The sequence below is a fragment of the Coffea arabica genome, chromosome 7c (genome assembly GCF_036785885.1).
Source record: "Coffea arabica cultivar ET-39 chromosome 7c, Coffea Arabica ET-39 HiFi, whole genome shotgun sequence".
NCBI classification, from domain to species: domain Eukaryota; kingdom Viridiplantae; phylum Streptophyta; class Magnoliopsida; order Gentianales; family Rubiaceae; genus Coffea; species Coffea arabica.
This window is the reverse complement of record NC_092322.1, coordinates 5376968-5392515: the sequence shown is the minus strand read 5'-3', so window position 1 is coordinate 5392515 and position 15548 is coordinate 5376968. Positions and strand designations below refer to the sequence as shown.

Genomic DNA, 15548 nt, shown 5'->3' with positions numbered 1-15548 from the left:
TGTGTGGCCCCGAGGGGAAGGTATCTTCGTTGCTCTCCTCTACTATTTAGGATATGATTAATGCTTTTCTCTGATTATTATTGTTTGTATGTTGATCTGATCATCGGATGGTCAGGAATTAGAGGGCGCGCTTTGGTGTTTTTTTTTTGTTTTGTGGTGAAATAGAGCTTTTATCTGTATCCAATTCCAGGGATTCGCATAAGCCAACAGTTTGCTGTTGGACAAGACGTTGCCCAATACTAATTGATAAATTTCGCGATGCCATGGCTCATGAAAATGGACAATTTTAGTTCTATTTTTCAATCTTAGATCTATAATAAAGTAAGGTTTCGTGATTCCCTGCCATTGCATGGTTTTTATGCGTACTTCTGACTGCCACTGCAGAGCTGATAAATGAGTATCCTATGGGAGACTAGGCTGATTCCCTACCATTGTTTTCTTTCCATTCTTTTTTACTTTGACGTAAAGATTATAATAATAATATAGTGGCTCGCTGCTGTGGGACCCACAGAAAAAGTATTACTCAAGAGATCACAACTACCGCTTAATAATAAATATATATACATTTTTCATGTACTATCCTGCTGTCTCGTGTACCTCTGTGTAAATTGGATCAGACTTGTTGAATTGGTGTAATTCTCTTCTTTGTTTTGGAGAGAAAATTGTTCAAGCTGCTTCTACAGCAGCTGCCGAAGTATAAGAACCCCAAACCGTCCGGACCAGAGCAAGCGTGCGAAGCAGCAAAAAGTAAAAGCATATTATGATCGTCTTTTTCTTTCTAGAACACAATTTTATTATTTATAGCCTCTCCGGTTACGCATATTCTTCATTTTTACTCTTTAAAAGATTAATGTCACAACAGGCTGTTTCTTGTGGGATTGTGAAATTAATCAAATGAATGGGAAGAGACGTGCAAACTCATCTCAACAAGCAATGTCATCCTCAGCGGGCAAACTACCATTACTAATGTTGTCGTCGCACTTGAATAAAACTTGATTCCGTTTGAATTGCTATTTTTAGGAGCATTTATTTATTTATTTTTTTTTTTTAAAAAAAGGTATTGTAACGATTTGATATATGAGAATTATAAAGATGATTGAAAAATGTAATCACAGTCCAGACGAGACATTACTAATATTCTAGTCATTTTTCGAATACGAGGAGAAAAAATATTCATTTTCGAGTAGATAGAAGGAAAAAAAGTGAGACACGGCGATCTACCCAGGCCATGTCATACCAAATGAATCATCGACACCAAGAAGAGTTGGAAACCCACCGAAATGGAAATGATTAGTTCCATTTAGTTCTACTGTAAATTACTCTTCTATTTACAATCCCTAGGGAAACTTGGAAGAAATGTGATGCTTTTTCTGCATTTAGAAGTTCCACGTTAGCATGACTTTAGCTACACGTTTGTGAAAATTAAGGTAAAAAGAGTGCAAGCTTTTTCAAGTGAAAGCTTGCTGCAGCATCTGCGTGGAAGGCATCAAAAAAGTTTTGGAGAAGAAACCAATGCATTAATAAAGTGGGAAATTTGAAGAAAGCTTTTCTCATGTATCCAATCCAGTAAAGGACCAGGACGAGTTAACTTGGCTTTATGTGTTTATGGCGGTGTTGTGTTGGATGATTTCCTCGAATCTCGCACCTTTAAAGCCTTTCAAGTGCAACAGCTGCTGAAGACTAGCAACCTTTTATCTCTTTGATGATAACTTCTAGATGCAGAGAACGCCAATTAGAATTCCCGACGATCACTTTGGGGTAAATTTTATGGTATTGTTGCCATCTTGACATGATAGCTTCGGCAGCGAAGACATATGACAAAGCCGGTGGTAAAACCTATTCAATGTCATCCAAAGACGACACTTTTGCTTTTGGTATCCCAGTTGATAGATGTTCTTAAAAGTAGAACACAATCATGGATGGACTGGTCCATCGTTATTGTATTTATACGCCACTGGGGGTATTAATATTATCTCCATCTTTGAGAGAGAAGGAAACTGTTAAAAGATTTTCTTGAATACCCTACGGGGAGGGCGTTTTAAAGATTAGACTAGTGCAAGGCTTTTGACGTGGTAAAGCGGCTTCAGTCTCCATTAACTAAGGAGGATTAAACAAGGCCCCAATATCAAATCCCGGCCCCTCCCTTGGATTATGGAGGGGAAATTCCTCAGAAATCAAATCATTGTTCAGGATACGGATCTACTAACTAGAGATTTAGATGGAAAGACAAGGCAGGTCCGATTCCGCCTTCAAAATTTATTAGCAACCACCAACCAATATTTGGTGCGAGTGAGACGGTTCAGGCAACGTTAAAATACTAGTATCAAGGTAGGCCTTCTTACTGATAATAATGAATGTGCAAAGAATATCTATCTATTTACACCCGTTCCAGCCCAACAGTATACCGCCAGAAGAAACCCGCTTTAACCACCCTGCCACACAAACCCTATACTACCGAGAGTCCAGTGTCGCTACAGCCATTAAAACATTTAGTTCATGTGAAACAAAAAAAGGATGACCAAAGAAGGATTTTAGAACAACAGGGTTATGCGTCGGGAGTAAACATCAGAAATACAGCTGCCTGCATTGACCTACCTCAACCTCAGAGGGGCAGTAAGGACACTTGAAAGGTCTAGTACTGTTATTCTTTGACAACTTAGTTATAGACTGCTTGCAGAGCACGTGCCCGCACGACAAAAGCATGGGTGGATTCTCTTCGCTTGCCTGGTCTCGACTCACAGGGCACACAAAGACAGAATGGAACTGGAATTCTCTATCCAAATCCACTGGAACAGGTAACTGTTTCATTGACTGCCATTCCTGCTTCTTTCCTGTCATTACATTCATCAGCTTCAGAAGGGTTGGCAAACCTTGGCCTCCAGCAGCAACCGTTACGCTTAATGGACTCTCAAAGGACTGACCCATTAAATTGCAGAAATGCCGGGTAAGCTCCTCAGACAACTTGTCCCAGTGCACTGGGGACAGCAATTCAGCATATGGTGAAGCATCAAGCTTTCCAGCCCACAACAGACAGCCCATAAGCTTCTGGAACTCAGCCATGTGACTCTTAGCAAAAGGAGCCAAAAAAGTTTTAGCATAATTAAGAGCTTCATCTCTACGCTTTTTCTGTAAAATTTCCACAAACTGAAGGCGATGAAGTTTCAATTCAATGTCAGAACCATTTTGGTTAAGCTGATCATGATTGGTAGCAGCCCACTTCAAAGCAGGCTCCAAGTTGCGTAATTTCATGGCTTCAAGTATCTGGTACATTTCGGCAAAAGATGACTTTGCAGCTTCAGCTTCCGGTTCCCGGGCCTCATGTACAAAACAATCACCGAGATCAAAATGCCCTTCCCGATAAAAGTGGCTGGCAATTATCTGGTTCACTGTGTGGATATCAAAATCAATATTTCTGTAAGCCTTTGATATATCAGGATTGAAGGATTTCTCTAGGAGCTTTGGGTACTTGCTTAATGCCACATTTAATTCCTTCTGTGTCACTTCAAGCTGACTGAGAGGCCCGATTTCTTTCAACTTGGCTTTTAGTTCACATAACACAAACCTAGGATCAGTCTGAGTCATAATATCATCACCTGGTCCTATTCTTGACAGGGCTTGTTCTATCTCTTGGCTAATTTGTTCTATGATTTCTTGGGATTTTGATGATGACAGTTTCTGCTTCTTCGTAACACGATCAAACGCATCCTTGATAGTATTCAACTCCATTTTATACTAGCTCAAGTTCCTTCTTTATAAACTCTAAATCTAATCAACCACAGCCAAAAAGAAAGGGATCAAAATGATGAGTCCCCAAAAACTCAAGAGGATCCTCATTCTCTCATTACAGGAAAAAGCAAAAGCAAGCAAAAATGAAATCTACAAGAGATTAAAAGTAGGCAGAAACATTTCATCACTAGTAAATATCAATGCCTAGATTAGAGAAGAGATGATATAAACATTATTCTACCTTCATAAACAAACACACAAGTACCTATAAAGTCTCAAAGATAAACGATCAGCCAACTTATTCCGAAGCAGCTTTTCCCTAAGCCGGGAGACACAAAAGAGTGATTATGCATTTAACAAAAAAAATTGTTTTTACCCTTTTCTTCGCCCTATTTACTTGTTTTCTTTCTCCCTTTCCCTTTTCAAGAAGAAACAGGTGTACTAGTCGATTTTGAAATCAAAAAGTTAGAGACCATGTTACATCTCAGTCAGGACTCATTGTACAATACTTCCATAAAGAACAACATTTTGATTAAAACTTACAACAAGCACATTAAAAGAAACAATATTGCCTAAAACTTTTCTCCTGTACGATTTCCAATTCAAGACCAAAGACGATCACCAACTTAACTAGCATCATGAAATTCTCCCGAAATATGGCAGATGGAAGACTAAATATCAAGGGATTAAAACAAAGAGTAGGCATACTCGAGTTACTCAAACTATAATAGTCGGTGAATGGTACACCTTTTCTTTATCCATGACTCACAAAACCAGTGAGATTATCAAAAAAAGCTATTGTTTAATTTGTTACCACCAAGATAGGCTCTCTCAAATCGTCTATAGCAAGAAGGCTCCTTTCTTCATCCTAGTATCCAGCATATTTTTTCTATTAGATGAACTTCAATTTTACTATATTATTAACAATGTACAGCCTCATATCGAGTCATCTAACTTTGCCCAGGGAAATTAGTCTTGTCATTTAGCTACATAACAAAAATCAAGCTTTAACATCTGCAGTTTTAAAAGACAAAACACTGCAAAGCTCAATAAGAACTCCATGAATTACTTGTATGTTGATGAAACCAGACAGAAAATCCATATATATGCACCACATGATCATTAGTACTTTACAAGTACAGCCAGAGTGAAATAATTGAAATTAAAAGAGGAAAACAAAAAGGTCATTGGTTCTCAGAGAGATAATATAATTATGCTCTTCTAAGTTTCAGTTTATGTGAAAGTCAGAATTAATACCAGATGACTGAGACTCAAAATATCAAAAGAAATTCAAAATCATAACAAAAGATGGTCTCAAAACTCTTTTAAGTGACTCCAAGGGCTTGACCAGGCAAAAGTACATCACAACAAGACAAAGGCCAGATGAGAACAGAGAAAATATTGCTCGAGTTCAATGAGTCAATGACGCCCCATAACTAGCTCTGGAAAGATTAGTAAAGGCCTTTCAAAAAGGAAAAGAGTAAAATGGCAAAAGAAAGTGTTCTTTTGCATAGATAAGACATTTGTAGCTGATGATTCACTTATGTTTATCAGTAGGATTTTAACAAAACAAACATCACCAAGCTGCTCAAACGAGTCATATTTGGACCTCTTACACAACATGAATAAAGGAAGCTTGGCTGAAATTGTTAAACAAATGGGATAAAAATGTGAAGTAACATATAGCCTGAACCTATGAGACCCACAATAACTTGACAATGGCTTTTAAAATTTTTTGACAGGTAGAGGGATTTGGCAGATGGAAGTCCAGGTCATGTTTTCCAGACTGTTACTTCAGATAAAGTTTCAAATTTCCCTTCACTCAGCAAAGAAAAAGCCTTGATAAAACTTGAAAACCCAATCAACAATGATGGGCCAGTCTTTATGAGTGCACCAGGATGCCAAATAAGAATGGCTAATCACCCAAGATTTAATTGCTTTGAAATTCTGAAAATTCTGTTATTTATCTCTTTCCAACTTCATCCAATTTCAGATCTAAAACTAATTAAGTGTTAATTGGTAGAATTTATTGCTCGATAATGAGATTATCTACAGCATGGATTCAAACGAAAAAGAATACACTTAGCAGGTTCAACCCAGCGGACCATATATCAGACTATGAAAAATAAATGAATAGTGATAAAAACAACTTAAGACCCAAACACATGATGACTCTTTTTTTGGAGATTGACAGTCGAAGAATACAGATTTATTTAGTGGAAACGAATACAAAAGGTAAAAGTCACCTGAAAGTTGTTAAAGCACCGAGGAAGACAGGGTCTTTTCAACTTTTTTGTGTTATACCAACTCAGGGGCAAACCTTAAATACAGTTAATGTTGTACAATATAAGAAAGGCACATACATGCACGGGAATTATTCAAAAACAGAGAATTCTGTCCTCAAAAAAAAAAAAAAAAGACTCCCCCCCCCAACCCAAACACACACAAGCAACAAAATGTCGAGTGCAGCTAGTCTTTACTCTCCAGGCGTAAAAATGCAAGAAAATTAGCTTTCAAGTGAAGATTCTACTAATGTTAGGTGAAACCGAAAAAAAAAAGTAAAAAATTCTGGAAATTTTTCCATGAAACCTAGAATGTGCCTCATTCCAATGGTCACATGACCACTAAAACTTGAACTTAAATCAGACATGATGACATAGATGAGAAAAAGTTTAAACACCAACATAAAATATGCATAACAAGCTTAAGAAGATAATCAAATTTTTTATTGCATCTTTAAATCTATAACTCACTACTCAAGTAAAACAAAAAGGAATGAAGAAAAAGGATTTCGATTTAAAAGAAGAAGAAGAAGAAGATGATGATGATGAAAGAAAACTACAAAAAATGACCCATAAAACTCAAACTTCAATAGAACTCCTTTCTGAATTGCTGTTTTCTCTCTGGGACTCCCAAACTACACGAGAAAGTAATATACTCTATTCTCAAGTTTCCCCTCCGATTCTCCTAAGAGACCTAAATAAATATCTCCCGAAATAAAACAAAATAAACAATAGAACACAGTTGAAACACCCTTTTTTTTTGTCATAAAGAAAACAGCAAGATTTCCTTCTTAAGCAACTTTTCAACTAAGCAAAAGTAATACCAGCTCAATTCAGTTTTTTTATTTTCGTTTTCTGTAAGCAGCTCAATTTAGTTAACACAAGCATTAGAATGTTAATTAGCCGCAGTGCCATCTATAAGCCCACCCAATCAGAAGTGCTCCGCCTACTAATCACACTCAAGAATCAACAATACGTGGAGAAAAATAAATAACGATTTCTCAAATTCGCCGAATCAAACATTACAAACAAAGAAAACAAAATGCAGTAACTCGGAAGCAATTCCATATCTAAAGAAGAAAGATTAAAAAAAAACAAATAATAGATGATGCTTCCACGCAACAAATATACTAAACTGTGTGCTTGGATGCGTGAATAATGATGCACCACACAAATTCAGATCGAAAATCATGACACGAAAATTTAAGCACTCATCAAAATTTAATCTTTTTTCCCCCTTCAAATTTATGCTAGTAACTCACCGGTCACTGGCGGCGTCGTTTCAGCAAAAGTAGTAGAAAATATAATCACCAAGTACTTTGGGAGTTTAGGACAGAAAAGAAGATGCTGGTATTGTGTCTTACCGGAGATTGTTAAACTATGAAAATGGATACCCGACCGTCGACAGAAGGGTGGGTTAGGTGGTTCGGGTCGGATGTTGTGTGGAACCTTGGCTTGATGACAAGAAAACGCTCGAGAGAGAGAGAGAATAGAAGCCCAGAGATTTTCTAAATAAATTAGGGAGAACAGATTGCCGTTTGCTTACGTTTGGGTTCTCAACCATTTCATTCCACTTTTATCCCTCGTTTTTCGTTGTTTATTCTAGAATTAAATGCAGAGAGCTCGCACCAACTTTGCACTAGTTGCAATTTGCACCCTAAAATATTAGTAGACACTTTGCACCCTTAGTCAACTAACAAATAATATGACAATTAATTTTTTCCAAGTGATTAATGGAATGACCAATTTATTGTCCATAAAAACTTAAGTCACAAAAATACCACCATTTTCATGAAAAAGATTACTATATATGTAGCTTTGCTTTGAATAATAAGACTATTAGAACTAAAATAGGGGCAAAATATGGAAATATTGAGATACAACGGTTACAATTTTTAAAATCTCATAATTTTCTCCGACCCATCATAATGCCATTACTTCATATAACCAGCAAAATTTCACTTGAAATCTTCACAAGAATAAAATTAGCATAGAAAACAAAATTTTCATATGAAAGCAATAAAGATTCAAAATGCCAAACCTAAATTAAAACCTAATCTAAATATTAGTAAACAAAATATTGAACTCAAAATTTTAAATAAAACACCTAAATTATTTCATTTGTTATGTGCATATAAAAATAAAACGAAGGTATAGCTCGAAATTAGAGGAATAAATAAGACTTTTTTTGAGTTTAGCAGCAACAATCTACATTACTTCTATCCTATGGGAGAGACTAAAGAGGGAGCCTAACTGGGCTTGCATGAGAAATAAATAGGACTTCACGTGCCTTTTTTCTTCATTGCAATCTTTTCTTACCTAAGCTAACTTGAAATATGTAATAAAATAGGGTTGTTGTGATTTTTGAACTAAATTTGTTCCCTTTCTTCTTCTTCTTTTTCATACTTCTTTTGTTTTAATTGTCATTCAAAGTGATCATATATTTTATTGTTATATGTTTATAGTTAGAATTTGATTACGAAGTGAAAATTAATCCATTTAAAGTGGCAACTTTTCTACCAAAAAGGTATTTTGTCACTTATAAAGTTTTAATGGAAGATAAATTGATAATTTCTTCAATTTTTTGGATGGAATTAATTTTCTTATTATTTTCTGGTTAATTAAGGCTATAAAGCGCCTGTTAAAATAATTTAGAGTGTAAAATGCACTTACTATAATAATTCTTAGGGGTTTTCAGCATTTACCCTTCCACAAATCTCCTGCAGTGAATGAGGTCTGCGGTTTTGTTGAGGAGGCGGCCAATGTTATATTCCCAACCGTTTCTTTCCCTTTTTTTTTTGGGTATGTTGTTAAAGGCTAAAATCTAGGATTTAGGTGAGAAACTCTTGCCAAATCTGACCAATTAAAACCTACTAGAATGTAATAACAATTTAAATAAAATCTCCATTAATGCTTAATCATTGAACTCCACGATCTTATTTATAGCATTTTCACTGGATAGACCTGTCATGTAATCATTTCAAACCGAAACAAAATTTTGCATTACGGCCGAATATATGATAGTAGCATTTAGAAAGAAATTCATAGTAACTCATAGTATGCCTTCGATTCTAGGACCGCGGGAAGGTCAAGAGTATAAAACAATGAAGCTAAATAGGAATAACATTGCAGAAAATAGCTCAAATTAAGCAAAAATTATGAAACCAAAAACCAATCTATTAAAAATGGGGGAAGAACCGCCCTTAAATCTGTCACGTACTTATTGAGGTAGCATGATTTAGGATGCGTTTAATAAAACTAAAATCTCAAATATAAAATCTAAAGTTTGATTTAATTAAATTATTGAATTGTTAAATATTAAATTTAATATATTTGAATGCATATCATATTCAATGATAAGTGAATAGCTTATCATTTAATTTTGAAAACAAGTTTTACCCAAAAAATTCAGTACCACTTAATTAATTCGGATGTTCAATTTTCGTTATCAAACGGTATGAATATGCTAAAATTTAAATCTATTATATTTAAGTATTGAACTAAGTTATCGACCTTAGGTGGTTGCACCATATTATAGCATTTCACCCACAACCTCCGGTAGAAAAGAGCTCTCCTCAATTTAAAATCAGCTAGCAACAATTAGCACCCTCTCCCCAGTCTTTGATGGGGGGCTTGTCCTCGCTATTTCATTCCCCTGACGTATTTCCACAAAGCACCTAAAACACCATGAAATCCAAAAAAAAAAAAAAACAAGCGGGTAGCTGCAGCTCTCGAATTTTGCATCTCGCGTGACTATGGCTCATTGGCTCTTGCCCAATAATAAGCTATAACACGGCTGCGACAGAAAATGCCGCCGGCAGTACATGTAAAAACTAGAAGGAAATGCCAGGTGCAGGTACTCAAATAGACGCCTGCCAAGAATTTGAAGTGATATCCATCCAAAAAGTCAAAGGGGTTTAGGAAAATTCGGTCTGCTAAATTTTTATGTATACATCCAGAAGTTCTCAAATTTTTAGCAAAAATTATCATTGGAATGAAATCAGTGCAAGCTCGCCGGACAAATTATATGCTCTTACATGGTAAACGTTCTGCCAATTACGTGTGCTGCAGGCAGTCCCAATATAGTACAACCACAAAAATCAGCATTCCTCAGACTGAAGAGCAAGCATGCCTACTTTTTGCAATTAGGCTCATGGTTAAGCTGCTGAAAGGATTTCACCTACTTCGAGTAGATGAGAGCTGGTTCAATTTGACATACTCATAATATTGCTCTTGCCCATAAAGTTGACTTGAAAAAAGAAAGAAAGAAAAGTCAACACAATAATCTCGCATGAAGAACCTATAATAGTTGACCTCAATAACAGCTTCATGAGAAGTTCTACCTAGACGGTGCCATGTTGCGTAACACCTTCAATTCGTTTGCAAGAACATTTATGACAAGAAAGTAATTTGAAGTGATACTTACGCAAGATCTGCCAAAGTCTCTGCCTTAGTCACAGCCTTTCCCTCCGGGAATTCAAGGCAAGAGTAATGCATTATCATTTCCTTCAGAGTTTGCTTGGTGCTCTTGATGTCATTATCCCATAAGATACTCTGAACAAAGGACCGAAGGGTTGGCAAAAAGTATTTTCAAACAGAATCAATTGCAAGCAAATTGATCATGACTTCTTCACCATTCTTAATTCGGAAACCCAGAAACATTGAACTTTTAAAACTATACAAGGAATAAAAAAGCAAAATGAAAATTATCTAAAGGCCTGAACCTTTCTTATATACTCTCTTTTCACATCTTCCCATGGTAGTTTGCCAGTAGGAGAGAAAATAGAAGCATTCCAAAGAGCACCTCTAGCAACCATAACACATGAGGCACCTGTCAGGAGGGAAATCAATAACAGGGTGTCTTACGTAAGCAAACTATTATGACATTAGGCAGAAAAGTCACACCACCCTGAATACAGAAACTGAAGATAAGGGTGATAGCCAGGTTCAGAGGCAGGGTATAAACCTAATCCTGTATCCAATAGTTAAAATCTCCCATAGACTAACTGGCACATCCAACCTCAAAAAGAAAAAGATTGATAAGTGAGTCAAATCACGTAGAGTGGATGAAAGAACCCAATATGTTTGCCTAACTTTGTCAATTTTATGTCAAATGTTCCAACAAAGCTATAATACATTGTACCCCTATCAGGAGACTACAAAAAGCTAGGTCTAACAGGCAGCAGAACCCAGATTTGACTGCATGCCATTAGCAAATTAATGCATCTCAACAAAAAAATATGGAGTTTACCAGCATAAAAATTCCACATTCCCCTTCAGCTAGTTGGATGACTTCCCTTAGAAAAGAAGTCTGCTCAAGGAAGAGAAAGGTCAGCTAAAGACGGTAAAGAGCGAAAAAGGCTTGGATCCACATAAACAAAGATCTCCAACGAACTATACCCTCTTTCAAAAGAAAAACTAAAACCACAACATGGCCAAAAATTTAAGGCAGGCTTTTGGAAAGCAGTAAACAAGCATGTCTTAAAGCGAATCAGGCAATTACTGAAGTAGAACCTCATATAGGAGTTTGGAAGTATTAAAGTGCCCATAGAGTAGGCAACAAAGCCCATTGAACCTCAGGAATCACTAAAGGAGATATCAATCACAGAGGAAGCATAAACAGGGGAGAACGACATAGTAGAGAATGAATGGTTAAAAAAGAGGAATTAGCAAAACCAGAAAAATTCAAAAAGATTTTAGAGGCTGTATTACAACCAGCATGTTTAATCCATCATAACCTTTTGCACATGCCAACTAGCTTTCAATCATTAGACAACTAAAATATCTTTGGTTAGTACACAAAAACCACATCCAAATTGCACATTAAAACACAAACAAGATAATGGTGCAAAAGATTACATAACATTATTCCAGTGTTGTTTAACAAACAGTAATTTGTCTTTGACTAAAGCATTAAGACCACAGAGGCAGTCTTCAGCATCCTGACAAAACCCATTCATCCATCCGTTCCTTTACAATTACTGCTAAATAATATATCTTAGGAATAATTGTTCATGAAAAGAAGTACCTTTTATTGCTAAAAATTATCATGACTACAAAAATTATCGACCCAAAAAAGATTAGATGAAGTCAAGAAGGAAAGACTAAAGATTGACGCATTCTCTTTTTACATACCTGTAGCAACTTTCATGCGTTCAAAATCTTCAAACTCAAAAACATCACCATTGGCTATAACAGGTATTGAAAGAGCAGCTACCACATCAGCAATTTCATTCCACTTAGCAGGGTCTCTTGGCCTGTCTGCAACTCTCCTGCATAATCATTGGTGAAACAGCAATTAAAAAGTTTGAAAAGATCCAAATAGTTGTTCTTGAATTCAAGTAAACATTTTAACAAGAAGGTAATTGCAGGACAACCTTTCAACATCTAGCATCCTTTATGAACTACTTTGGCAAGAAGTCAATATGGAGAATTAATACTTTGCCTCCTCTTAGTAGAACTGAAAATGAAAGTGACAGCATTTCTACAGCAATAACTGCAATTCTTTCATTCAAGAGTCTATTAAATACTTGAATAAAGGAAAATTTCTAGAAAGCAATGGCCTATAGCTACAAGAAAAGCATTAGCAGGATATTTGAATGGCACCCATAGACAAAGATAAAGTAACTGATTAGACCATTGAAATATATCACGAACCAATGTAAAAGTAGCGATGGACAGAATTGGTACTTTAAAGATTTTACTAGAAGAACAACAAAGGGAAGAGCTACACTTGCTTAAAAGGATTCTTAAATGCAAGGTGACGTAAAAATCACCTCCCATGGACAGCAAGAGCAGAAACACCAGTTTTCTCAATTCTCTGCGCTAATTCCACCGTATCACGAGAGGATTTTAACAGCCGAATCTTGCATGTCACAGGCATATGCAAATTCCTCTTTAAGGTTGTTAAAATCTGCATTTGAAAGAGAGAAGTCAAAGAATGGTGGATTGCAAAATCTACAGTGAGAAGGTGGAGCAAGAATTCTAGCCACCAATGTTGATTTCCTAACATCTTGAATCAGCTCTGGTTTAGTCAAAAGAGCAGCACCCATTCCTCCACTTAAGGAAAATGACTTGGGGCAACCCATATTAATGTCCACTGCTGCAACATCCTTACACCTGTAAAAGGAGTCACATGTCCAAGAATGTAAGTAGCAGCTGAAAATGGTAATCAGCCAGACACAAAAGGACATTGCTGAATGATATTTGATTAAGGGTGATGCCAAATTACTTGGATCTTCCAGAAAAGCATATTAAAGACAGCTAAGCATTAGGTATGCATCAAAATCACTACTACCAATGTCTATACATCAAAAAAGAGCTATAGCAGAAAAGCTAAATGGTATACTGAAGAATCTGTAAAACCTGACTTGAAAACCCTAAAATAAAGTAAGATTCAGAAAAAAGTCTCGAAGACAAAGTATGTCAGCTCATTCAGGTTAAACTACCCGACCAAATTTCTTAGAGAAGTCCAAACCTTAACAAGAATAACAAACTTACACTAACTGAGCAGCCTTAAGAGCCCTTACTGCATCAGAAGTACCCATCTGAAATACAACCTTATTTCTCTCTTCTGGGCATGTTCTGAAAACAACGCTTTCTGTTCCTTTCTCCACTATATCAGTGCATCTGAGCACATCTATAAAAAGAACAGAACTGGATTAGAATATTCAACACATCAATAAAGCTAATAGTCTGACTCCATTAAGTTCACAAAGCAAGCAAATTTCACACGAGAAGAAGAGTAGGACGGAAAAGAAAAAAAAGTTTTATATTTTGCGAAGAAGAAATGCCTCTCATGCAATGATTAGATGGCTAAAGCAAACAGGGTTGAATTTTTAAGTTTGGGAAGGACATATCTTGTAACCATGTTAAGCAGCGTCACCAACTTTCCACTCACTAGCTTCCAAGTACTTATTATGGTCAAAACCTCTTGTCCCTTTAAACCACCATTAACAAACCATTTGCCGCAACCATAAGCGAACTTATATGGGGCACCATATTTATTGTATGTAACATTTGTTCACTAGCTTCACTTTATACTGGCATCCAAAAACTCTGACATTTATCACCCTTTCCTCACCAGACAATGCATTTTCACGAATTGGAACACACAGCAAATGTATAACCTAAGTTTGATATGCACCTACAACGAAAAGCAATTACGTTTGAAATGAGGAAACATCATTCAAATGCTTACAGCATAAGGTGCCTAGGAGGTGGTAAGAAAGGGCAGAAAGCTTCTTTTGAGTTGATTTGTTTTAAGCTCAGCCTCCAAAAACGATCACATTAAGTCGCATGTAGCTAAATTATACAGGCAGAAGTTGAGGAAGACTAATTAAAGCTGACCCAATACAAAAATTGTTTAGACAGTTACATATACTTCATTCCCCCATTTTTCCATCGAAACACAAATCCCGGCTATCAGTTATACTGGTGCTAGATTCTAGTATAATATAACTCAACTTACTAATAGAATCAAATGTGCAAGGAAAGAACAGTCATAATAATTAAGAAAAACGAAATCAATACCATTAATTCGACGCTCGCACTTGAGGAGTTTATGATCAATAATTTCTTCCCCATATGTTATATCGGCGCCATATTCTGCAGCTAGTAACCTGAATGGCAACGTCCCCTGTAAAATGTCTTCACTTTTTAGCTTTATTTTGTTTTCAGAGAATAAATTCATTCTTGTGGATAGGTAATAATTAGAGCTGCGACAACATAAGATGCTAAACAGATATAGTTTAGAAAACAATAAGGTTGTAGAAACTTACAACGCGGACCATAGGCGCCAAAACTAGCTTGTCTCTGTAATCCATTTTCGGGCAGCCGTCTTCTGCCTGGTCACGCGGAGACGACAAATTTGTTGAATCCTGAGGAATGATGATGAAGAACCCAGCCGGGTTGCGGGCATCCGGGTTTGTTAAATTTGGGCTTAAATATAAAAGCCTGTTAGTCGATTAAACGGGGGCCGCTTTCAAGTGTAATCCCCCCCTGTACTAAAAAATAAATAAATAATAACAATGACAATAACAAAATAAAATAAGACAATATGACAAACAAAAGTGTAAGGGGTTTGTTTCGAATTTCGACGGCCCTTATTTATAAAAATTATTTTACTTGCATTATATATATATTTTTCAACAACTTTTTCACTATTTCAAGCATCTTTTTATAGATAACATCATAAAAAAATGCTCCGGTATTATTCTAAAAAAAATTCTTCAAATAATCTTCCATTCTAACGAATTCATTTATTCTCTATTTAGCGTATAAGTTTGTTGGGTGCAAATCATGTATAATTTATTAGAAATAAAATGAATTTTCTCTTTCTAACTAATACTAGTATTTATATAGATTAATCAACTAATAAACACCTAACAGATTAGCTTAAAATGAATATATCCTACTATTAAACTTGACATATTTCCTTTTTAAGTCAATATAATACCATACATTAGGCAAATATCAGGATTGAAAGACATTAATAGCTAGTTTGGGAGATGAGATTTGAACAGAAAAGAAAGGAATAGA

General features: G+C 35.9%; 2 protein-coding genes across 8 annotated transcripts; both read right to left on the bottom strand.

Moving 5' to 3' along the window:
* Window positions 1-2315: 2315 nt before the first annotated feature.
* Window positions 2316-7578, bottom strand: LOC113699063 (protein RMD5 homolog). Of its 6 annotated transcripts, none has more exons than XM_027219120.2 (3): window positions 7271-7578; window positions 5973-6046; window positions 2316-3765 (listed from the first exon to the last, which is right to left on the bottom strand). In XM_027219120.2, exon 3 carries the CDS (start codon window positions 3724-3726, stop codon window positions 2566-2568), a length of 1161 nt encoding a protein of 386 aa, XP_027074921.1. In that variant the 5' UTR covers window positions 3727-3765; window positions 5973-6046; window positions 7271-7578; the 3' UTR covers window positions 2316-2565. The 6 variants fall into 6 exon arrangements, with proteins under 6 accessions (XP_027074921.1, XP_071913430.1, XP_027074920.1 ...); XM_072057329.1 differs by having other exon boundaries at window positions 7373-7578; XM_027219119.2 differs by having other exon boundaries at window positions 2316-6046.
* Window positions 7579-9924: 2346 nt separating this feature from the next.
* On the bottom strand, window positions 9925-14994 carry LOC113697806 (uncharacterized). 2 transcript variants are annotated; one of them, XM_027217394.2, is made up of 9 exons: window positions 14789-14994; window positions 14541-14646; window positions 13509-13647; window positions 13019-13127; window positions 12785-12921; window positions 12144-12280; window positions 10733-10839; window positions 10435-10562; window positions 9925-10257 (listed from the first exon to the last, which is right to left on the bottom strand). In XM_027217394.2, the coding sequence occupies exons 1-9, from the start codon at window positions 14831-14833 to the stop codon at window positions 10185-10187; spliced, it is 981 nt and encodes a 326-aa protein (XP_027073195.1). In that variant the 5' UTR covers window positions 14834-14994; the 3' UTR covers window positions 9925-10184. The 2 variants fall into 2 exon arrangements, with proteins under 2 accessions (XP_027073195.1, XP_027073194.1); XM_027217393.2 differs by having other exon boundaries at window positions 13001-13127; window positions 14789-14986.
* Window positions 14995-15548: the final 554 nt, after the last annotated feature.